Source organism: Phyllobates terribilis, unplaced genomic scaffold, assembly GCF_046119375.1.
Source record: "Phyllobates terribilis strain yellow unplaced genomic scaffold, ASM4611937v1 Scaffold_12__6_contigs__length_324123572, whole genome shotgun sequence".
Lineage (NCBI taxonomy): Eukaryota > Metazoa > Chordata > Amphibia > Anura > Dendrobatidae > Phyllobates > Phyllobates terribilis.
Genome location: NW_027362772.1, coordinates 234,778,530 through 234,804,445, shown reverse-complemented (window position 1 = coordinate 234,804,445; position 25,916 = coordinate 234,778,530). Strand labels below are relative to the sequence as shown.

The 25,916-nt window shown below is 42.2% G+C and overlaps 1 protein-coding gene across 4 annotated transcripts in view; it reads left to right on the top strand.

Annotated features, from left to right (window-relative positions):
* Positions 1 to 25,916, top strand: part of AJAP1 (adherens junctions associated protein 1) — a 524,377-nt gene that overhangs the window by 174,099 nt on the left and 324,362 nt on the right. Inside the window, exon 1 of one of the 4 annotated variants that reach the window (XM_073656724.1) lies at positions 23,953 to 24,023. The exons of the other annotated variants lie outside the window; for them this stretch is intronic. Coding sequence (XP_073512825.1) covers positions 23,965 to 24,023 — 59 coding nt within the window. The 5' untranslated portion in view covers positions 23,953 to 23,964. Of the gene's footprint in view, positions 1 to 23,952; positions 24,024 to 25,916 lie in introns of those variants that run through there. 4 annotated transcript variants of the gene reach the window in all.

Sequence of the window (25,916 nt, the reverse complement as noted above, 5' to 3'; positions counted from 1 at the left end):
GACACTGAGAAGAGCAGGCATGCTTGCGCTCCTCAGTGTCTCGCTGTGACGGCATCCAGATGAGCCAAGGTCATGTCCAATGAAATCGGCTCACCTCATGCACGTCACTGACAGCGTGGGAGAATTCTCACGCTGAAGCGCTGAGTGCAGGAGAATTCTCCCACGCTGTCAGTGACGTGCATGAGGTGAGCCGAGTTCATTGGACATGACCTCGGCTCATCTTTATGCCGTCACAGAGAGACAATGTGGAGCGCAAGCAAGCCTGCTCTTCTCAGTGTCTGCGGGATGACAGGCTGGATGGCAGCGTTCTGCTGCGGTCCAGCCTGTCATCTCGATGTAGCAGAGCTGAAGCTGTCGTGGGAACCATGGAAAGGTAAGGATGAGGTTGCTTTATTATTTTATTTTTATTACAGGAGATCGTTGGCTTCAGCTGGAATGGGCGTGACGGTAAGTATGGTTTAATTTAGAACAATAAAGAATTGTGTCTTTATTTCAATTAAAGGACTTTATTCTGGGTGTTTGTGTTTTTTTTAGCTTTGACTATGGGGTTAGTAATGGGGGTGTCTTATAGACGCCTCTCCATTACTAACCTGGGCTTGATGTCAGCTGGCATTATAAGCTGACATCAACCCCAGCCCTATTACCCCCTGCCACCGCTACAGGGCAGCGTGGAAGAGCGAGGCTAAGTGCCAGAATTGGCGCATCCTATGAATGCGCCATTTCTGGGGCGGCTGACGGCTGGTGTTTCTAGCCTGGGAGGGGGCCAATATTCATGGCTCCCTTCCTGGGCTATTAATATCAGCCCCCAGCTGTCTGCCTAGCCTTGCTAGCTATTAAATTAGGGGGGACCCCACGTCATTTTTTTGGGGGGGTCCCCCATTTTATTAGCTAGTAAAGGCTATGTATTCAGCTGGGGGTTGATATTAGTAGCCTGGGAAGCTCCGTGGGTATTACCCCCTTCCCAGGCTTCAAACATCTGCCCCAGCTGTCTGCTTAACCTCCGCTAGAGACTAAAATTAAGGGGAACCCCACGCCAATTTTTTTAATAATAAATCCTTTATTTTAATACTAAATGACAAGTACAGTAACCAACACTATCACTGTACTTCATATATATGTGACTGACATGTTTCTATCTATCTAATCTATGTGTGAAGCTCTATTCTGTCTGTTATAAATTGTCGGGTACCGCTGCTGAATTGCCGGCCGGCTTTCTTAAAGAGACGGTGCATGAAAACACTATTATTTTTTTTGATAAATCCTTTAACACTAAATGACAAGTACAGTAACCAACACTGTCACTGTACTTCTTATATATGTGACTGACATGTTTCTATCTATCTAATCTATGTGTGATTCTCTATTCCTTCTATTCTAAATTGTCGGGTACCGCTGCTGAATTGCCGGCCGGCTTTTTTAAAGAGACGGTGCATGAAAACACTATTATTTTTTTTGATAAATCCTTTACGCTAAATGACAAGTACAGTAAGCAGCACTTTCACTGTACTTCATATATATGTGGCTGACATGTTTATATCTATCTAATCTATGTGTGAAGCTCTATTCTTTCGATTCTAAATTGTCTGGTACCGGTGTATGCCGCTGCTGAATTGCCGGCTTTTCATGTTTCACTGTTGGCACTGTTCCCATCGATTTGGGCAATCACTGTAATGCCACAACCTCCATGGCTGTGGCATTACAGTGAGTGGCAGACAATCCCTGCATGATTGGTGATTGCCCAAATCGATGGGAACAGTGCTCACAGTGTAACATGAAAAGCCGGCAATTCAGCAGCGGCATACACCGGTACCCGACAATTTAGAACAGAAAGAATAGAGAATCACACATAGATTAGATAGATAGAAACATGTCAGTCACACATATAAGAAGCACAGTGACAGTGTTGCTTACTGTACTAGTCATTTAGTGTAAAGGATTTATTAAAAAAAATAATAGTGTTTTCATGCACCGTCTTTTTAAAAAAGCCGGCCGGCAATTCAGCATCTGTACCCGACAATTTAGAATAGAAGGAATAGAGAATCACACATAGATTAGATAGATAGAAACATGTCAGCCACATATATACGAAGTACAGTGACAGTGTTGCTTACTGTACTTGTCATTTAGTGTAAAGGATTTATTAAAAAATATAATAGTGTTTTCGTGCACCGTCTCTTTAAAAAAGCCGGCCGGCAATTCAGCAGCGGTACCCGACAATTTATAACAGACAGAATAGAGCTTCACACATAGATTAGATAGATAGAAACATGTCAGTCACATATATATGAAGTACTGTGACAGTGTTGCTTACTGTACTTGTCATTTACTGCAAAGGATTTATTAAAAAAAATAATAGTGTTTTCATGCACCGTCTCTTTAAAAAAGCCGGCCGGCAATTCAGCATCTGTACCCGACAATTTATAACAGACAGAATAGAGCTTCACACATAGATTAGATAGATAGAAACATGTCAGTCACATATATAATAAGTACAGTGACAGTGTTGGTTACTGTACTTGTCATTTAGTATTAAAATAAAGGATTTATTATTAAAAAAAATTGGCGTGGGGTTCCCCGTAATTTTAGTCTCTAGCGGAGGTTAAGCAGACAGCTGGGGCAGATGTTTGAAGCCTGGGAAGGGGGTAATACCCACGGAGCTTCCCAGGCTACTAATATTAGCCCCCAGCTGAATACCTAGCCTTTACTAGCTATTAAAATGGAGGACCCCCCCCAAAAAAATGACGTGGGGGTCCCCCCTAATTTAATAGCTAGCAAAGGCTAGGCAGACAGCTGGGGGCTGATATTAATAGCCCAGGAAGGGAACCATGAATATTGGCCCCCTCTCAGGCTAGAAACACCAGCCGTCAGCCGCCCCAGAAATGGCGCATCCATAGGATGCGCCAATTCTGGCACTTAGCCTCGCTCTTCCACGCTGCCCTGGTGCGGTGGCAGGGGGTAATAGGGTTGGGGTTGATGTCAGCTTATAATGCCAGCTGACATCAAGCCCAGGTTAGTAATGGAGAGGCGTCTATAAGACACCCCCTTTACTAACCCCATAGTCAAAGTTAAAAGAAAACACAAACACCCAGAATAAAGTCCTTTAATTGAAATAAAGACACATTCCTTTATTGTTCTAAATTAAACCATACTTACCGTCACGCCCATTCCAGCTGAAGCCAACGATCTCCTGCAATAAAAGAAAAATAATAAAGCAACCTCATCCTTACCTTTCCATGGTTCCCACGACAGCTTCAGCTCTGCTACATCGAGATAACAGGCTGGACCGCAGCAGAACGCTGCCATCCAGCCTGTCATCCCGCAGACACTGAGAAGCGCAGGCATGCTTGCGCTCTGCAGTGTCTGGCTGTGACGGCATAAAGATGAGACGAGTTCATGTCCAATGAACTTGGCGCACCTCATGCACGTCACTGACAGCGTGGGAGAATTCTCCTGCACTCAGCACTTCAGCGTGAGAATTCTCCCACGCTGTCAGTGACGTGCATGAGGTCAGCTGAGTTCATTGGACATGAATGAGCTCACCTCATGCACGTCACTGACAGCGTGGGAGAATTCTCACGCTGTAGCGCTGAGTGCAGGAGAATTTTCCCACGCTGTCAGTGACGTGCATGAGGTGAGCTGAGATCATTGGACATGAATGAGCTCACCTCATGCACGTCACTGACAGCGTGGGAAAATTCTCCTACACTCAGCGCTTCAGCGTGAGAATTTTCCCACGCTGTCAGTGACGTGCATGAGGTGAGCTCATTCATGTCCAATGAACTCAGCTGACCTCATGTACGTCACTGACAGCGTGGGAGAATTTTCACGCTGAAGTGCTGAGTGCAGGAGAATTCTCCCAAACTGTCAGTGACGTGCATGAGGTGCGCCGAGTTCATTGGACATGAGCTTGTCTCATCTTTATGCCGTCACAGCGAGACACTGAGGAGCGCAAGCATGCCTGCGCTTCTGAGTGTCCGCGGGATGACAGGCTGGATGGCAGCGTTCTGCTGCGGTCCAGCCTGTCATCTCGATGTAGCAGAGCTGAAGCTGTCGTGGGAACCATGGAAAGGTAAGGATGAGGTTGCTTTATTATTTTACTTTTATTGCAGAAGACATTGGCTTCAGCTGGAATGGGCGTGACGGTAAGTATGGTTTAATTTAGAACAATAAAGAATTGTGTGTTTATTTCAATTAAAGGACTTTATTCTGGGTGTTGTGTTTTTTTAAATACTTTACTAGAAATTCATGGTGGTCATGTCTAATATTGGTGTGACCCCATGAATTTCGGGCTTAGGGCCAGCTGATAATGCCAAGCTGGCCTTAACCCCTTTATTACCCAGTGAGCCACCGCACCAGGGCCCTGGATGAGTTGGGTACAGTGCCAGAAGATGGCGCTTCTATGAACGCGCCATTTTCTGGGGCGGCTGCGGACTGCAATATGCAGCGGGTGGGGTCCAGAAAGCTTGGGCCTCCCTGCGCTGCAGATTCCAGCCCCCAGCTGCCTAGTTGTACCTGGCTGGGCACAAAAATAGGGCGAAGCCCCACGCATTTTTTTTTTAAATTATTTCATGAAATTCATGGAATAATTAAGAAAAAAAGGGCTTCCCTATATTGTTGTGTCCAACCAGGTACAAATAGGCAGCTGGTGGTTGGGGGCAGCCCGTCCCTGCCTGCTGTACCTGGCTGGACACAAATATAGTGCGAAGCCCCACGTCAATTTTTTTTTCATTATTTCATGAAATAATTTTTTTAAAAAAGGGCTTCCCTATATTGTTGTGTCTGGCCAGGTACAAATAGGCAGCTGGTGGTTGGGGGCAGCCCGTTCCTGCCTGCTGTACCTGACTGGACACAAATATAGGGCGAAGCCCCACGTCAATTTTTTTTAAATTATTTCAGGAAATTTATGAAATAATGAAAAAAAAATTGATGTGGGGCTTCGCCCTATATTTGTGTCCAGTTGGGTACAGCAGGCAGGAACGGGCTGCTCCCAACCACCAGCTGCCTATTTGTACCTAGCCGGACACAACAATATAGGGAAGCCCTTTTTTTCTTAATTATTCCATGAATTTCATGAATTTAAAAAAAAAATACGTGGAGCTTCGCCCTATTTTTGTGTCCAGCCAGGTACAACTAGGCAGCTGGGGGCTGGAATCTGCAGCGCAGGGAGGCCCAAGCTTTCTGGGCCCCACCCGCTGCAAATTGCAGTCCGCAGCCGCCCCGGAAAATGGCGCGTTCATAGAAGCGCCATCTTCTGGCGCTGTACCCAACTCATCCAGGGCCCTGGTGCGGTGGCTCACTGGGTAATAAAGGGGTTAAGGCCAGCTTGGCATTATCAGCTGGCCCTAAGCCCGAAATTCATGGGGTCACGCCAATATTAGACATGACCACCATGAATTTCTAGTAAAGTATTTAAAAAAAACACAACACCCAGAATAAAGTCCTTTAATTGAAATAAACACACAATTCTTTATTGTTCTAAATGAAACCATACTTACCGCCACGCCCATTCCAGCTGAAGCCAATGATCTCCTGCAATAAAAGTAAAATAATAAAGCAACATCATCCTTACCTTTCCATGGCTCCCACGACAGCTTCAGCTCTGCTACATCGAGATGACAGGCTGGACCGCAGCAGAACGCTGCCATCCAGCCTGTCATCCCGCAGACACTGAGAAGCGCAGGCATGCTTGCGCTACTCAGTGTCTGGCTGTGACGGCATCCAGATGAGCCGAGGTCATGTCCAATGAACTCGGCTCACCTCATGCACGTCACTGACAGCGTGGGAAAATTCTCACGCTGAAGCGCTGAGTGCAGGAGAATTTTCCCACGCTCTCAGTGACGTACATGAGGTGAGCCGAGTTCATTGTCGGCTCATCTGGATGCCGTCACAGTCAGACACTGAGGAGCGCAAGCATGCCTGCGCTTCTCAGTGTGTGCGGCATGGCAAGCTGGATGGCAGCGTTCTGCTGCGGTCCAGCCTGTCATCTCGATGTTGCAGAGCTGGAGCTGTCCTGGGAACCATGGAAAGGTAAGGATGAGGTTGCTTTATTATTTTTCTTTTATTGCAGGAGATCGTTGGCTTCAGCTGGAATGGGCGTGATGGTAAGTATGGTTTAATTTAGAACAATAAAGAATTGTGTCTTTATTTCAATTAAAGGACTTTATTCTGGGTGTTTGTGTTTTTTTTTTAACTTTGACTATGGGGTTAGTAATGGGGGTGTCTTATAGACGCCTCTCCATTACTAACCTGGGCTTGATTCAGCTGGCATTATAAGCTGACATCAACCCCAACCCTATTACCCCCTGCCACCGCACCAGGGCAGCGTGGAAGAGCGAGGCTAAGTGCCAGAATTGGCGCATCCTATGGATGCGCCATTTCTGGGGCGGCTGAGGGCTGGTGTTTCTAGCCTGGGAGGGGGCCAATATTCATGGTTCCCTTCCTGGGCTATTAATATCAGCCCCCAGCTGTCTGCCTAGCCTTTGCTAGCTATTAAATTAGGGGGGACCCCACGTCATTTTTTTTGGGGGGTCCTCCATTTTAATAGCTAGTAAAGGCTAGGTATTCAGCTGGGGGCTGATATTAGTAGCCTGGGAAGCTCCGTGGGTATTACCCCCTTCCCAGGCTTCAAACATCTGCCCCAGCTGTCTGCTTAACCTCCGCTAGAGACTAAAATTACGGGGAACCCCACGCCAATTTTTTTTAATAATAAATCCTTTATTTTAATACTAAATGACAAGTACAGTAACCAACACTGTCACTGTACTTATTATATATGTGACTGACATGTTTCTATCTATCTAATCTATGTGTGAAGCTCAATTCTGTCTGTTATAAATTGTCGGGTACAGATGCTGAATTGCCGGCTGGCTTTTTTAAAGAGACGGTGCATGAAAACACTATTATTTTTTTTAATAAATCCTTTGCAGTAAATGACAAGTACAGTAAGCAACACTGTCACAGTACTTCATATATATGTGACTGACATGTTTCTATCTATCTAATCTATGTGTGAAGCTCTATTCTGTCTGTTATAAATTGTCGGGTACCGCTGCTGAATTGCCGGCGGCTTTTTTAAAGAGACGGTGCACGAAAACACTATTATATTTTTTAATAAATCCTTTACACTAAATGACAAGTACAGTAAGCAACACTGTCACTGTACTTCGTATATATGTGGCTGACATGTTTCTATCTATCTAATCTATGTGTGATTCTCTATTCCTTCTATTCTAAATTGTCGGGTACAGATGCTGAATTGCCAGCCGGCTTTTTTAAAGAGACGGTGCATGAAAACACTATTATTTTTTTTAATAAATTCTTTGCAGTAAATGACAAGTACAGTAAGCAACACTGTCACAGTACTTCATATATATGTGACTGACATGTTTCTATCTATCTAATCTATGTGTGAAGCTGTATTCTGTCTGTTATAAATTGTCGGGTACCGCTGCTGAATTGCCGGCCGGCTTTTTTAAAGAGACGGTGCACGAAAACACTATTATATTTTTTAATAAATCCTTTACACTAAATGACAAGTACAGTAAGCAACACTGTCACTGTACTTCATATATATGTGACTGACATGTTTCTATCTATCTAATCTATGTGTGATGCTGTATTCCTTCATGTCTAAATTGTCGGGTACCGGTGTATGCCGCTGCTGAATTGCCGGCCGGCTTTTTTAAAGAAAGCGTCTTCTGAGCAGTTTGTCAGCTTTTGGACACCTTTGAAGGTGTTTTCTATGTGTTCCTATGTGTTTTTGTTTGCCTGCCATTGGTTTTAACGGTGTTCGACGGTGTTCTAAGGTTATCGACGAACAGTTCGACGAACAGTTCCTCGAACATCCCGGTGTTCGACGAACCGAACCGAACCTGAACACTACGGGGGTGGCTCAACACTAATAGAGACCTTGGCCGGGATTTGTTCAAAAGGAGGGATATTACGGTAACAAGAGGGCATTCACTAAGACTGGAAGAGAAAAGGTTTCAGCACCAGCATAGGAAGGGGTTCTTTACGGTAAGAGCAGTGAGAATATGGAATTCACTGAGTGAGGAGACGGTAATGTCGGATTCACTAAACCAGTTCAAGCGGGGACTGGATGCATTTCTAGATACCAGGCAGATTTCAGCATATACTTAAAAATAAAATAAAATAGTAGGTTGATACAGGGATTTATTCTGACTGCTGGTTTCAGAGTCGGGAGGGAATTTTTCCTCAGGTGAAGATTGGCCAAATCATTTGGGGTTTTTGCCCTCCTCTGGATCAACCTTAGCAATTACAGAACTAACAAGTCGAACTTGATGGACGCAAGTCTTTATTCGGCTTTACTAACTAACTAAATTATTGTAGGGGGATTGTCATGATTATTGTAGGAGGGACTGTCATGATTATTGTAGGAGGGACTGTCATGATTATTGAAGAGGGGGCTGTCATTATTATTGTAGAGGGGACTGTCATGATTATTGTAGGTGGACTGTCATGATTATTGTAGGAGGGACTGTCATGAGTATTGTAGGAGGGACTGTCATGATTATTGAAGAGGGGGCTGTCATTATTATTGTAGAGGGGACTGTCATGATTATTGTAGGAGGGACTGTCATGATTATTGAAGAGGGGACTGTCATAATTATTGTTGGGACTGTCATAATTATTGTTGGGACTGTCATGATTATTGTAGGGAGACTGTCATGATTATTGTAGGAGGAACTGTCATGATTATTGTAGGAGGGACTGTCATGATTATTGAAGAGGGGGCTGTCATTATTATTGTAGAGGGGACTGTCATGATTATTGTAGGTGGACTGTCATGATTATTGAAGAGGGGGCTGTCATTATTATTGTAGAGGGGACTGTCATGATTATTGTAGGTGGACTGTCATGATTATTGTAGGATAGGAGGGACTGTCATGAGTATTGTAGGAGGGACTGTCATGATTATTGAAGAGTGGGCTGTCATTATTATTGTAGAGGGGACTGTCATGATTATTGTAGGAGGGACTGTCATGATTATTGAAGAGGGGACTGTCATAATTATTGTTGGGACTGTCATAATTATTGTTGGGACTGTCATGATTATTGTAGGGAGACTGTCATGATTATTGTAGGGGGACTGTCATGATTATTGTAGGAGGGACTGTCATGATTATTGAAAAGGAGGCTGTCATTATTATTGTAGAGGGGACTGTCATGATTATTGTAGGAGGGATTGTCATGATTATTAAAGAGGGGGCTGTCATAATTATTGTAGAGGGACTGTCATGATTATTGTAGGGGGACTGTCATGATTATTGAAGAGGGACTGTCATGATGATTATAGGAGGGACTGTCATGATTATTGAATAGGGGGCTGTCATAATTATTGTTGGGACTGTCATGATTATTGTAGGGGGACTGTCATGATTACTGAAGAGGGGGCTGTCATTATTATTGTAGAGGGGACTGTCATGATTAATGTAGGAGGGACTGTCATGATTATTGAAGAGGGGGCTGTCATAATTATTGTTGGGACTGTCATGATTATTGTAGGAGGACTGTCATGATTATTGTAGGGGGATTGTCATGATTATTGTAGGAGGGACTGTCATGATTATTGTAGGAGGGACTGTCATGATTATTGAAGAGGGGGCTGTCATTATTATTGTAGAGGGGACTGTCATGATTATTGTAGGTGGACTGTCATGATTATTGTAGGAGGGACTGTCATGAGTATTGTAGGAGGGACTGTCATGATTATTGAAGAGGGGGCTGTCATTATTATTGTAGAGGGGACTGTCATGATTATTGTAGGAGGGACTGTCATGATTATTGAAGAGGGGACTGTCATAATTATTGTTGGGACTGTCATAATTATTTTTGGGACTGTCATGATTATTGTAGGGAGACTGTCATGATTATTGTAGGGGGACTGTCATGATTATTGTAGGAGGGACTGTCATGATTATTGAAAAGGAGTCTGTCATTATTACTGTAGAGGGGACTGTCATGATTATTGTAGGTGGACTGTCATGATTATTGTAGGAGGGACTGTCATGATTATTGTAGGGGGGATTGTCATGATTATTGAAGCGGAGGCTGCCATGATTATTGTAGGGAGGACTGTTATAAAGTCTGTGGAGGAATTGTCAATATGACTATAAGAATAATAATGTTTTTATTTATGTTAGCGACAACATATTTCACAAAGTTTGTGCACAACCAATATCAGACGGCTATGTCACCTAGTTCAATGGATCCTTGAAGCCTCAGATGTAAAGCAGCACAAATAGTTGCAGCTAGGTGTACACTACATGAGGTGTTGAAGATTTAGTGAGCTGAAATGGAAAAACTGAACTCATGCACTGCCGCTGAGTTGGAACAGTGGAGTCATTATAGTAGATGGCAGATTTAGCAGGGCTGGACAGCAGGGTTGTTGTAGTGGAAGCCAAATGTACCTGAGCTGGGGTAGCAGAGTTATTGCAATGGAGTTAGAGACTGATGTAGCAGACCTGGAACAGTGGAGTTGTTGGCGTAAAGTTGCAACCTGATGTAACAGAACTAAATAGTGAACATTAATGGGCCCTTAAAATAATGCATGGGGAAATCAAACATGTAAAGGAATACTAGGAACCGGCTAGAAGAGAAAGATGGTGCAATGAAAGGAGCTGAAGTCGAGATATGCAGACATTACAGAGTGATACATAATTTAACCATTCAAAGAAGAATAGTGAGGGCCCTGCTCACAGACTTACAGTCTCTGAGGAAGCACAGGTGCTAACAAAAGGAGAAAGATGATGGCAGTGTATGATCCGGCCATCTTTCTAATAAAAAAGGGTATTCATGTAAAGCTGACTAACCGGGCTCCAGCCAGTATTTGTGTATGTACAGATACAAAGTGCTCCTGAGAGCACAGAAAGTGGAGAAAACGGATGAAAAAAGGAACCAGATTTTGAGAAAAATTAGAGATGGGAGAAATGAGTAAAGTTTGATTAGTGACTTGATGTGCTGTGCTAGTCCACCCTAAAAAGATGTGCTTTTAGAAAACACTTAAAACTGTGCACAGTGGGAATAAGCCTGATTGTTTCAGGTAGTTAATTCCAGAGAACTGGTGCAGCACAAGAAAAAATGAAAGTAGAAGGTTCAGATTATGGAGGATGTAATCTTAGAGCATTAGCAGAATGGAGAGCACAGGTAGGGTAGTAAACAGAGTTGAGGGAGGAGTTGTAGGAAGTGCATCACTGTGCAGAGCTTTGAAGATGAATGTGTTAAGTTTATGTGGCATTCTATAGTGGATGGGCAACCAGTGCAATGACTGGCACAGGATTGAGGCATCAGTGTAGTGGCTGGACACAATAATGATCCTGGCTGCTGATTCATGACAAATTGGAGAGAAGAGAGCTTAGTAAGAGGGAGACTAATTAATAGAGAGTTTCAGTAGTCCACACGGGAATGAATCAGAACGACAGTAAGAGGGTTTTTTTTGTTTCGATGGTAGGAAAAGGACAAATTTTGGAGATGTTTTTGAGGTGCAGATTGAGCGAGTGAGTGATTGTATATCGGGAGAGAAAGAATAGATCTGAGTAAAACATAATTCCAGTAAAGCGGACATGTTACTTTGGAGTTATGATAGTACTGCGCAAGAAAATGGAAATTTCAGGTTTAGGTAATATAGTAGATGAAGGAAAGACAAGAAGTTAAGTTTTGGAAAGATTTAGTTTCAGACAATGAGAGCATGTTTGATACAGGAAAGAAATACAGATGTAACCAAGTGAGATATGTACCAGAAGAAAGAGGCTACAATAATTGTCTGGGCATATATAGTAGTGATGACCTATCCTGACGATAGATCATCAATATCAGATCAGTGGGGGCTGACACTCAGCAGCCTCCTTGGTCAGCTGTAATCAGCTCTGTTCATGTGAATTTCTGGCTCTGTATGTTGACCACAGATTATGATATACTTTTTCTTAATAAAAAAATGAATGGGGAGTTATAGAAATATCATTGTTCTGCCCATTTGGCTGTTTCCATAGATCTGACCAATTTCAGCAAGTACATAAAGACAGGCATTTTCATGGTTATACCCCTTTAAGCTATTCACATCTGTCTGCAAGAATAATCCCATATGAAAGGAAACTCCACTTTTACCATAAATGAAGGGAAATGCACTGAAGTAGGATTAATAGCAGGTAATTAACATAAATTGATGTTCATTACCATAATTGTTAATAAATAACATTACCATAATTGTAACCTGAGATAAGTGTAGAGGTAAAAAACTGAGAAGTGATCCCTTTATCTTGCCAGAGGCCATCACTGCACATGGGAAAACGAGTATTTATGGGTCTTTGTGGAGTCTTTATTGGTAAATCAGACACAGTTGACATGTCTTATTTTGTAGATTCTAATCTGGTGATTGCCTTTGGCTATAATTATAGAATGAAGCGGCTATCAGAGGATTAATATTCAGGACGTTCTAGTAAATATTTTACAGAAAGAAACAAATAAAAAAAAACAAAGTGAAGTTGTGGAGGAGGCCCATGGGGTCAACTACTAAAGATGCCACCCAAGATTTACTATAAGTGATCATGTTAATGCGGAAAGAAAGTGATAATATTATTATTAGTACTAGTAGTAGTATTGTTATTAAATAATAATATAATTTATTTTTTTGTTTATTTCTAATGTTTTCACCTCTAAAATCTAGGGGGAGGGATCAGTGATTACCCCTTAGAAAATTGTGTGCAAAAATTTTGAGCAAAAAATTGCAATAGACGTGTTAACTTAAAGAGGTTGTCAATTACTAAAGCATTGATGACCTATCCTCTGCATAGGTCATCAATGTTTGATCGGTCGGGGTCCGACACCTGGCACCCCCCTCGACCAGCTGTCATCGGGGTCTGCGGCCACTGGCTGGAAATGCTCAATTGCGGAGCTGCTCCATCTTCTGGTAGTGGCCGCGGTTGGGTACTGCACATCCCCGTCCTATTGATTTGAATAGGAGGCGGGTGTGCAGTACCCTGCCTCAGCCTCTGTCCGAAGACATCCAGCTCCGCGAGTGACAACGCAGACGATGACACTGATAACAGATGACCTAAGGATAGGTCATCAATGCTAAAGTAGTGGACAACTTCTTTAAATTGGTTGTCCAGAGAAAACAAGTTATCATCACTAGTGATGAGCGAGTATGTTCGGTTAACTCTTTCGGCGAGTATGCTCAGGCAAGTACCGAATATCTTTAGTGTGCTCGATTATATGTTTGAATCACTCCCATGTGCATGATTTGTGACTGTTTGACAGCTTTAATACATGTGAGGAACAGTTAAGAAACAGGCACGCTGAAGATACTCGGTACTTGCCCGAGCATACTCGCCAAAAGAGTTAACCGAACATACTCGCTCATCACTAGTTATCACTTATCCAATGGATAAGTGATAACTTAACGATCGGAAGGGGTCTGACCTCTGGGACTCGTGCCAATCAGTAGAATAGAGAATTTTTATCCCAGACATGACATTTTTATCCCCATTAGAATGGAGTGTAAGGTTGGTTGCCTGATATCTGCTCTATTCATTCTTTATGTGCCTGCTGATAAAAAAACAAACAATCTCAGTGCCCAGCATCCCCATAGGGAATGAATGGAGTGGTGGGCGCACATGTGGATAATAGTTGGTTTTTCTGCCGGGCAGTGCGAATAGGGCCACAGTGCAAAAGATTGCAATATCTTGATGCAACATCACAACCTAATGAAAGTGAATGTCGTTATGTTGCGACCAGTCAGTGCCTTCAGCGTGACACTCAGGGTAACAGAGTTAATGTAACCAGGGCCTGGTCACTGTATGGTCATACCGTAGTTCGTTTTATTCTAATACTTATGCGCACTTGCCAGCTCTTGAAGAATGGGCATACAACAAAACTCAGCCAACTTACAGAATTCCCACCCGAATGTAGGCCGCAAGAACTTCTCTTACTTTTCTGCAGGAGCGGACTTGTCATTGGTGCAACATGTGCAGCCGCTCAGGGGTCCAAGAGGTAAGGGGGCCCAATTTCACCCACAAAGCAGGTTGAATTGTGCATTATGATGAGCTATTGGACTGCAAAGGGCCCATAAATTGTTCTTGCACAGTGACCTCTTCTTTCTGTGTCCACCCCTGCTTTACTTTCACTTGTTGCAAGGGATTTTCCAACATATTTCAGAGAGGCAGGGATTCATGCCATGCAACGGCCAATGCTACCCGGGCATTCGCCCCTGACGCCACCACCAGCAGCTCCTGGCTCCTTACCAACTGCTATTGGCTCATCTGAGCTCCTCCCATTGACTCCTTCCTTTTCCCTCATGACATTGTTAACATAGATAGAAGGACACATATAAGAATGGACAAGCATTGATGGACAGGATACAAAGCAGTAGATACACAAGGTGACATTATAACTGGTATAGCACATGCCCCCTTACATGCTTCCTCTACAGTAAAAATAGTAGTCTCCTATGTAAGGGTATATGCACACATTTTATAATTGCAGCAGAAAAATCTGCAACAAACTGCTGCAGATACTGATGTGTTGGCAGGAAAAACGCAGCATAAAATACATGGGTTTTGATTCATTTTTAATGCTTTTTTTCTCCATTCATTACTATGCGTTAAATCAGCAGCAAAAATACTAACAGAATTGATATGCTGCAGAGTTAAATCTGCAAAGAAAAATAAGCAACGTGTGCATGAGACTTCAGGAATCTTATTCACTTTGCTGGAAATCCTTCAGGTTGTGTGATAAACTTGTACAGAAAAAATGTGACAAAACGGCAACATGTGCACAGACACTAAATTCTCTCCTTTGATGATATCTGATTTAACTGGTGTCTATTGAAAGCTTCTCAATAACACAGTGGAGTGAAAAAGTGTTTGCCCCCTTCCTGATTTCTTATTCTTCTTCATGTTTGTCACACTTAAATGTTTCAAATCACAAAACAAATGTATATATTAGACAAAGATAACACAAGTAAACACAAAATGCAGTTTTTAAATGAACAGTTTTATTATTAAGGGAAAAAGAAATCCAAACCTACAGGGCCCTGTGTGAAATAGTGATTGCTCTCTAAACTTAATAACTGGTTGGGCCACCCTTAGCAGCAACAACTGCAATCAAGCAATTGCAATAATTTTAAATGAGTCATTTACGACAATTTGGAGGAATTTTGGCCACTCATCTTTGCAAAATTGTTGTAATTCAGCCACATTGGAGGACTTCCAAGCATGAACCGTCTTTTTAAGGTCATGCACAGCATCCTAATCGGATTAAGGTCAGGACTTTGACTAGGCCACTCCAAAGTCTTAATTTTGTTTTTCTTAAGACATTCAGAGGTGGACTTGCTGGTGTGGTTTGGATCATTGTCCTTCTGCATAAACCATGTTCGCTTCAGCTTGAGGTCACAAACAGATGGCTGGACATTCTCCTTCAGGATATTTTGGTAGATAGCAGAATTCATTGTTCCATTTACCACAGCAAGTTTTCCAGGTCCAAAAGCATCAAAACAGCCACAGACCATCACACTACCACCACCATATTTTACTGTTGGTATGATGTTCCTTTTCTGAAATGCAGTATTACTTCTACTCCAGATGTAATGGGACATACACCTTCCAAAAAATTCAACTTTTGTCTCGACAGTCCACAGAGTATTCTCCCAAATGCCTTGGTGATCATCAAGATATTTTCTGGCAAAACTGAGACGAGCCTTTATGTTCTTTTTGCTCAGCAGTGGTTTTTGTCTTGAAACTCTGCTATGCATGCCATTTTTTGCCCAGTCTCTTTCTTATGGTGGAGTCATGAACACTGAACTTAACTGAGGCAAGTGAGGCCTGTAGTTCTTTGAATATTGTTGTGGGGTCTTTTATGATCTCTTGGATGAGTCGTCGCTGCACTCTTGGGGTAATTTTGGTTGTCCGGCCACTCTGGGAAGGTTCACCACTGTTCCATGTTTTCGCCATTTGGGGATAATGGGTCTCACTGTGGTTCGCTGGAGTCCTAAAGCTTTAGAAATGGCTTTATAACCTTTTCCAGACCGATAGATCTCAATTACTTTGTTTCTCATTTGTTCCTGAATTTCTTTGAATCACAGCATGATGTCTAGCTTTTGAGGATGTTTTGGTCTACTTCACTTCATCAGGCTGGTCCTAAGTGATTTCTTGATTGAGAATAGGTGTGACAGTAATCAGGCCTGTGTGTGGCTAGGGAGATTGAATTCAGCTTTCCAAAGATGTGATAAACCGCAGTTAATTTATGTTTTAAGGGTGGAGGGGGAGTGTATTTAGTTTTTCACACAGGGCCCTGTAGGTTTGGATTTCTGTTTCCCTTAATAACAAAAAGATCTTCATTTAAAAACTGCATTTTGTGTTTACTTGTGTTATCTTTGTCTAATATTTAAATTTGTTTTGTGATCTGAAACATTACAGTGTTACAAACATGCAAAAGAATAAGAAATCAGGGAGGGGGCAAACACTTTTTCACACCATTGTATATCAGGAAGAAAATGATTGGGGCATCGCATAGTCTGACCAGTACAATCACGAGTAAAAGCTGACGAGTACACTGATACCACAAATCTTAGACTGATTCCCCAAACTACTTCTATTGGTTAGTTAAGACTTTTTGGGGGACCCTGGAATTCTACAAGTCCTGTGACACGCATACTGCTGCACGATGTGCGTCTGTAGCCTTTCCTGTATGTTTATCCCTCTGGCACCCAGTAAACAATACATATGTATAGATTCAGGTGCATGGTATCTGACCATACCTCCCTATATGAGCATAGTTTGTTGGAGCCACTTTGTGCATGGAGAAGTCCACAGCTTTGAGCCTATATTGTTATCATCCTGCTCCTAGCACTATAAATATCTGATGATGATAATATCCCTGTAGGGTTATTGCAGTTGTCATGAGAGTCCTGCTCCTTAATACCCACATGGTATAACAGACAGCAGAACGAATGGACCACATGTGTTTTATCTACTACGGAGAGCCTGGTTTTATCCCGCATCAATATTGTAGTAGCATTGTGAGTGCTCCCCGTACAGCTATCCTATCTCCTATTCCCTACGGTCTGAATACAATGCAGGCCTATTAATGGCACTTCCACAATCAAGCAGAATATCATGTCATTTTCAGATAACAATTCTATGGTCCTAGAAAAAAAAAAAGAGTCTCATTGTAAAAGAGAGAATAGGCGATGTCTATATTGGTTTATTTCACAGTATTTATCCAGCTCAAACAGTTCTAGCGGTATAAGTGATACAATAATAATTCTTTATTGTATATATACATATACTAAATAATGTACAGCTAGAAGAGTTGTGATACTATATAGCACTGTTGCTTTACAGTGCAAGGGTCTAAGATTCAAATCCCACCAAGAACAATATCTACAAAGAGTTTGTATGTCCTCCTTGTGTTTGTGTGGGTTTCCTCTCATTTCTCCAGTTTCCTTCCACACTCCAAAGACATCCTGATAGGGAATGTAGGTTGGTAGCCCCAATGGGCACAGTGATGATGAATCTGTAAAGCGCTGTGGAATATGATGGTGCTATACAAGTAAGTAATGCAATATACTATCAAAAATGCATTTTTAGCCAGTATAGTACTTTGGTCTACTAAAACATATATGTAAATGTGAAGTGCATACTGTACATGAGGACCCCACATCAGATGTTGAGAAGCCAACACAGTTTGGGAGTACAGATGTGTGAGGGACACAGGGTGGTAGTTGTGGCAAAGGGGTGCTGATCTCCTCTCACACCCTGGCACCCCACAAATAAAAGATAAAGTCCTATTCTTCGCGTGGGCTGTGTGTAATAGATAACATTTACGTTTTCCATTGAGGGCCTCATTTGATATTCGGTCCCTTCAGTTCAGCTTTGGTCACAGTTGCAGTACAATGTGATGCAGCAGTAACAGTTTCAGCCACGTGCATTATCCCTCTCTTTTCTGGCCCTTCCTTCCTCCGACATATTCCACCCTGCTCCGCAGCTTCCAAAAACACGGTCCTGCTTCCTATCTGGGCATCCCTATCCGTTTTCCCCACTTGGGATGAAAGTAAGGCTGGCTCCTCCATACCTTTGCTAGACCATAGGCCTCGAACATTTAACGAAGATTCCCTGAAGTTGGCCGAATCTGTTTCCATAATGCTTCTTCTCTCTTTATTTTCCTCTTTCTGCCTCACTATTGACCATCATCCCACTGGCCCTGTGTCACTTTTCTCAGTTGTCCCTCCTGCACATATTTTAACGTTTCAACCAACCGTTCTTCTCTGACTGACTGACTGAAAAAACGTTGCTCTACTCTGGCCCAAACCACTCCCACTTTTAACTGGACCAATCACCAACACTCCTTTGGTCTCCTTCCCCGTTACTATCCTACTGCAGTCACTAAACCTCCTATGTCCTAAACTATGCCTTATATCTCATACACTAATAGGCCCACCACTGCCTATGTGTCCTAATGTTTCCATCTATCACTAAACTATATCCTATTCTTTCCCTATATACAATACATGAATAACATTATACATTATATTATTCATATAGTGCTTATGAAACTATATGCAGGCTCTCATATTAATACAGTCACGAAAATACAATAAATACAATTAATACAGTCATGAAAATACAATAAATCATACACTTGGTACAAACTCTGTCCAGAGAGGGATAGGCATATGACAGCCCCTGTCACACCCTTATAGATGAACAAAGTATTTTGATAGTAAGAATTTCACAAAATATTTGAATTTGTCATTGAACTAGACTCTCTTTAAGCCCGGGAAGGGCTTAAAGGATAATAAAATCTTGTAAACGCCTTATCCCTCACTTGTTCTGCCACCATAGTTCCAAAACCGGTCCTCCACTTGATTCGGTGTTGATTCCCAGGTCTTCGACATCTTCCATGCATGTCATAGATGTCAATGATGTTACTGAATCCTCAAAGTCAGCACCGGTGAGAGCGGAGGACCGATTAGAGAGCTGCGGTGGCAGTCGAGATGAGGGGCGAAGTCAGTATGATATTCTCTTTTAGACCCTTCCAAGCCCTCCATTTATGATACTCTGGGGTCTGGAGAGATCTCAATACATTATAAAGTCTTCTATAGGAAATCAGGCATTTTTGATTCTCATTCTATAAATGTAATTCAAATTTGATTTCCCGTCTGAATTGGATTGTATCTCATGAATTGGAATCTTAATAAAATGAAGGACTGGAAAGACACAAAGCGCAAAATAGGGTCTTATCTGGGTAACAATGTTAAGAGAATTGCATAATGGAGCTCACCTGGTCTGGTTGTGTGCACACAACCACTGATAACACTTAGGCGGCTGCAGACCCACGAGGGGATGAAAGTGCAGGTAATGGAGAAACAAATGGGTGAATTCTGTGCTTCCGTGGAGAAAGGATGAGGAATGTCAATTTGAGTATAAGTGGTTTATTAACGCGTTTCGAAATATACAAGCTTCTTCTACTTTATCGTGATTGTCCTGAAAAAGAAGTTTGTACACTTCGAAACGCGTTGATGAATAAACCACTTATACTCGGATTGGCATCCCTCATCCTTCCTACATGACAGCGCTGACTTAACCCGTTTCTCCATTAATCATAATCTTGGCAGATTCGCTCCTCTCTACTCAGGAGGTGAACATACAGTAGGTTTGGAACAGGGGTATATACATAATAAACATGGCAAATGGGGCATCTCAAGCACCGTATGGGGCATTTCTCAGTGTATAGAGACATATGTGACACTGTACATTGGCATCATTTCAGTGAGGCATCCAATGACTAATGAGAAAAGGGGTTTCCCAGAGTTTTTAAGATGCTGAAATATTTCCCTTGATCGTGATGTCCACCATGTTGGGAAAAATTATAAACTAAATGTGCGGCAATTGATTTTACAGAGATTTTCTTTAGAGTAGTTTTAGTAAAAAGTAAATTGAAAAGTTATTGGTTTTCACAAACACTTTCCTATTTCATCCATTAGTGATGTCGACACTAGCCATTTAAAGAAGATATAGCTGGCATCGTATTAAAATAAAAATAAAACTTCCAGAAAATCTCCTTAAATACAGAACTAAAAATAATTCCACATTTCACCCACTAATAACAAGTAATATGTTACCTATAATGCCAGTCTTTTATACTGTACTTCATCTGCACAGTCAAATTCTAGGTAAATTCTGGCATCTGTCTTTAACACCCTTATCTTGGAGCTGTTGGGACTCTTTGTACTCTACTGTATATTTATTATTTTTACTATTATAACTAAACTAGCAGAAAGTACAATTAAAGTGTTTGCTCATACTGTATGAAGTGAGATGTTGTCACAGGAATAGTCTAAACTCTTAGTATCAAGGTTTTCATAAATCTGCAAACAATGCCAGGCCTTGAGAATCATTGATTGTGCCAAGAAGCCTCTTTCTGTAACCCTTGATCAGGGTGCACACAAAGACCAAGGGCGATGGCACAGTGGGATGGATTTGCTGGATGGCACGTGGAACAGACAAAACCTGAATGACAAACAAAAAAGTGGAGCAGGACGCACCGAAAGTCAGTAGTGTAGACAAACACGAGAGCAGATGAAGGATTAAATGGCAGGTCTGAATCAGGATGTAGATGCAGGTTGTAGTATTTATAGGAGTATGCAGAGATTATTGCAGCATATTGTGGACAAATTCTAAATAACAGTTTGTATTGCCTACAGCAGATAATTGGATAATCAACAGATAGCAGATGATGGGTTAATCAGCAGTCTGATAAGAAGGAAATGCAGGCTGTAGATACCACAGGAGTTTGATCAGATGATTGCAGCTGAAGAAACTGGATGTTGGAAATCTCCAAAACAAACCAACTGAATTCAACACTGACTGAATACTCAGACGCATTATGTCTCATTTCACCTTAAAAGGCTTTTGGTGATGATGGCAGAGAGCTGCGATGGGCGACTTAAAAGTCGACGTAGAACACAGAAAAGAGTGGCGGCCATAGGAGAAAAGGAGCAGAATCTAGCCCTGGAGTCGATATGAGACATTTAGACCAATTATCCTTCTCATTTTGGGTTAACAATGTAGTTCTTTGCAAAAGGAAGTTTGCAAAGATTCAGATGACGGAAATGTGCTTCTCATCATTGGAATCTGCATCTACGGTGATTCAAAAACACGGCCCCGTTGTGCACTGTCCAGAAAGTGAGCTAGCCAGGCATGGCTCTCACAGTGCAATTGCAGAGGACTTCCAAAAACACTTGCTTGGCAACTCTCATAACTTCCATACAAATGAATGAAGGCCATCTTTTCTTTCTGGCCAGCACACCCGATGATTGAAATAGATGCAGGCTCCATCAGTGGAACCCTCATCTGGCAAACATTTATGAAATATCTTGTGGATATACCAAAAATGTCCGAATTGGGTCAACCCCTGTAAACTTTTGCATTTGGTGTTTACTTGCACTTAAAGGGTTTTTTTCTTTAGAAAAATCAAAGCCATTCATGTCATGGCAGCTACGAAGGCAAATAGAGTCATGGCATGCATCAGAAGAGGAATAGGGGCATATGATGAGAACATTGTTCTTCCTCTGTATAAAGCGCTGGTAAGGCCGCACTTAGAATATTGTGCACAGTTCTGGGCTCCGGTGCTCAGGAAAGACATATTGGAGCTAGAGAAGGTACAAAGGAGGGCGACTAAGGTAATAAAGGGAATGGAGGGACTAGAATACCCAGAGAGGTTGTCAAAATTAGGCCTATTTACATTGGAAAAGAGAAGGCTTAGGGGAGACCTCATAAACATGTATAAATACATCAGGGGGCAGTACAGAGATCTCTCCCATGACCTGTTTATACCAAGGATGGTGACAAAGACGAGGGGGCACACTATGCGTCTGGAGGAAAGGAGGTTCCTGCACCAGCATAGAAGGGGATTCTTTACGGTCAGAGCCATGAGACTCTGGAACTCTCTGGGAGAGGAAGTGGTGATGTCCAACTCACTTAATGAGTTCAAGAGAGGCCTGGATGCCTTTCTTGAGAACAATAAAATTACATCTTATGCTTAGTTAATTAATCCAGGGATTTAATCTTACTGCCAGATTGGTGTCGGGAAGTGAATTTTTCCTCAGTGATGTAAATTGGCCTATACCGCATGGGTTTTTGTTGCCTTCCCCTGGATCAACGCTGCGGAATAGCTGCAGTGCACAAGAAATAGGCTGAACTGGATGGACGCTTGGATGGACGCTTGTCTTTTTTCGGCCTTATAAACTATGTAACTATGTAACTATGTCATTTATGGTGTTTATGGTTATGCTGCAACTGAGAAATAATTTTTCTCCTAATTTGTGGAAATTAGCATCTGTCTCATTGGGTTTTTGCCTTCATCTAGATTAACCTATTTGGTTATAGGTTGAACTCAAAGGACTTGTTCCTTCTTTCATGCTTAACCCCTTTACAGCCTGTGGCGTATTAGTATGCACCAGGTTTTAACCCCCGGTTCAGCGGGGGCTCCGGTGCTGAGCCCGCACTGAACCGGGCACATGTCAGCTGATTATTACAGCTGACATGTGACCGCCACAGCCACGGGTGTTATCACGATCCACCCGCGGCTGTTAACATGTTAAATGCTGCTGTCAATCTCTGACAGCAGCATTTAACATCGCCGTGTCACTTACTCCGCCCATCGGTGACCCCGTCACGTGATCGCGGGTCACCGATGCATGGGCATGACAACCCTGGGTTAGCATCAGACTCCAGTGGTTGTCATGAGCTGATCGCTATGACAGCCACCTAGTGGTCGGCGCTCATAGCACAGGACCATTTCTGCTACATAGAGGTGATCTGCTGATCACCCCTATGTAGCAGAGGCGATCAGACAAGTGCTGCTTCTAGTCTCCTGTGGAGACTATAGAAGCAAGCAAAAAGTGAAAAAAAAATGTTTTTAAAAATATTAAAAAAATTAAAAAAATATAAAAGTTTAAATCACCCCCCTTTCGCCCCTATTCAATATAAAATAATAAAAAAAAACCACATACACAAAGTTGGTATCGTCGTGTTCAGAATCACCCAATCTATCAATAAAATAAAAGAATTAATCCGATCGGTAAACTGCGTAACGAGAAAAAAATTCTAAACACCAGAATTACTTTTTTTGGTCGCCACAAGATTGCAATAAAATGCAATAACGGGTGATCAAAACATCGGATCTACCCCAAAAGGGTATCAATAAAAACTTCAGCTCGGCGCGCAAAAAATAAGCCCTCAACCGACCCCTGATCCCGAAAATTGTAGACGATACGGGTCTGGGAAAATGACGCCATTATCTTTTTTTTAGCAAACTTTGGAATTTTTTTTCACTACTTAAATAAAAAAGAACCTATACATGTTTGGTGTCTATGAACTCGTAATGACCTGGAGAATAATAATGGCTGGTCAGTTTTAGCATTAAGTGAACATGGTAAAAAAAAAAAAAAAAAAAAACATCTGTGGTATTGCACTTTTTTTGCAATTTCATCGCACTTGGAATTTTTTTCCCGTTTTCCAGTACACAATATGGTAAAACCAGTAATGTCGTTCAAAAGTACAACTCGTCCCACAAAAAATAAGCCCTCACATGGCCATATTGAACAAAAAATATAAACGCTATGGCTCTGGGAACAAGGGGAGCAAAAAACAAAAATGCAAAAACGGAAAATCTCAGGGTTGCGAAGGGGTTAAAACTATGAGTCACCATGGAGGGAGTCCCTATTACTGGCCGATCCCTTAGCCCCTACACAAACCATAACTCAGTGTATTAGATAATCTCTGACTGACATATAAGACGTGCAGCTACTGTATAGTTCTGCTACAGTTCCTTTAAGCTATGCAATCATTTCTTTATGTCTGAATTTTTTTTTAACTTGCTGAAATAATTTGTCTTCATTGTCACCCAGTAGCGTGTTTTTACTTATTACAGGACATAGAAGTCTCCATGATCTTCAGTAATTCTAAGCAGTGCCACCATGCTACATCCATGTTCTACATTTCTTTGTAAGTCTTATCCATCTTTCATTTATGTGGTTGTAATAAGATGTGTTTTTTTGTTTTATTTCAGTCAGTTGAAATAAAACGTAAAAAATATTCATTGTAATATCATTATTGTCTCACATTACCATTTATCAACTCAAAGTATGCTAATACCTCCTGTAAATTTACATCATTACATATCATCTATGCATCTATTTACCTATCATCTATCTATTATCTATCTATTATCTATTTATCTATCTATTTATCTATCTATCTATCATCTATCTATCTATATATTAGCTATCTATCTATCCTTCTATCATCTATATATTTATCTATAGTCTATATATCTATCTATTAATCTATCTATTATCTATCTATCTATCTATCTATATATAATCTATCTCTATAGATCTATATATAGACTGCTCAAAAAAATAAAGGGAACACTTAAACAACAGCATATAACTCCAAGTAAATCAAACTTCTGTGAAATCAAACTGTCCACTTAGGAAGCAACCCTGATTGACAATCAATTTCACATGCTGTTGTAAAAATGGAAGAGACAATAGATGGAAATTATAGGCAATTATCAAGACACCCTCAATAAAGGAGTGGTTCTGCAGGTGGGGACCACAGACCACATCTCAGTACCAATGCATTCTGGCTGATGTTTTGGTCACTTTTGAATGTTGGTTGTGCTTTCACACTCGTGGTAGCATGAGACGGACTCTACAACCCACAGAAGTTGCTCAGGTAGTGCAGCTCATCCAGGATGGCACATCAATGCGAGCTGTGGCAAGAAGGTTTGCTGTGTCTGTCAGCGTAGTGTCCAGAGGCTGGAGGCGCTACCAGGAGACAGACCAGTACACCAGGAGATGTGGAGGGGGCCGTAGGAGGGCAACAACCCAGCAGCAGGACCGCTACCTTCGCCTTTGTGCAAGGAGGAACAGGAGGAGCACTTCCAGAGCCCTGCAAAATTACCTCCAGCAGGCCACAAATGTGCATGTGTCTGCACAAACGGTTAGAAACTGAGTCCATGAGGGTGGTATGAGGACCCGACGTCAACAGATGGGGGTTGTGCTCACATTCCAACACCGTGCAGGACGCTTGGCATTTGCCACAGAGCACCAGGATTGGCAAAGTTGCCACTGGCGCCCTGTGCTCTTCACCGATGAAAGCGGGTTCACACTGAGCCCATGTGACAAACGTGATAGAGTCAGGAGACGCATTGGAGAGCGATCTGCTCCCTGCAACATCCTTCAGCATGACCGGTTTGGCAGTGGGTCAGTAATGGTGTGGGATGGCATTTCTTTGGAGGGCCGCACAGCCCTCCATGTGCTCGCCAGAGGTAGCCTGACTGCCAGTAGGTACTGAGATTAGATCCTCAGACCCCTTGTGAGACCATATGCTGGTGCGGTTGGCCCTGGATTCCTCCTTATGCGGACCTCATGTGGCTGGAGTGTGTCAGAAGTTCCTGCAAGATGAAGGCATTGAAGCTATGGACTGGCCCGTCCGTTCCCCAGACCTGAATCCGATTGAACACATCTGGGACATTATGTCTCGCTCCATCCACCAACGTCACGTTGCACCACAGACTGTCCAGGAGTTGGCGGATGCTTTAGTCCAGGTCTGGGAGGAGATCCCACAGGAGACCATCCGCAACCTCATCAGGAGCATGCCAAGGCATTGTAGGGAGGTCATACAGGCACGTGGAGGCCACACACAATACTGAGCCTCATTTTGACTTGTTTTAAGGACAAGACATCAAAGTTCGATCAATCTGTAGTGTGTTTTTCCACTTTAATTTTGGGGGTGACTCCAAATCCAGGCCTCCATTGGTTAATAAATTTGATTTCCATTGATTATTTTTGTGTGATTTTGTTGTCAGCACATTCACCTTTGTACAGAACA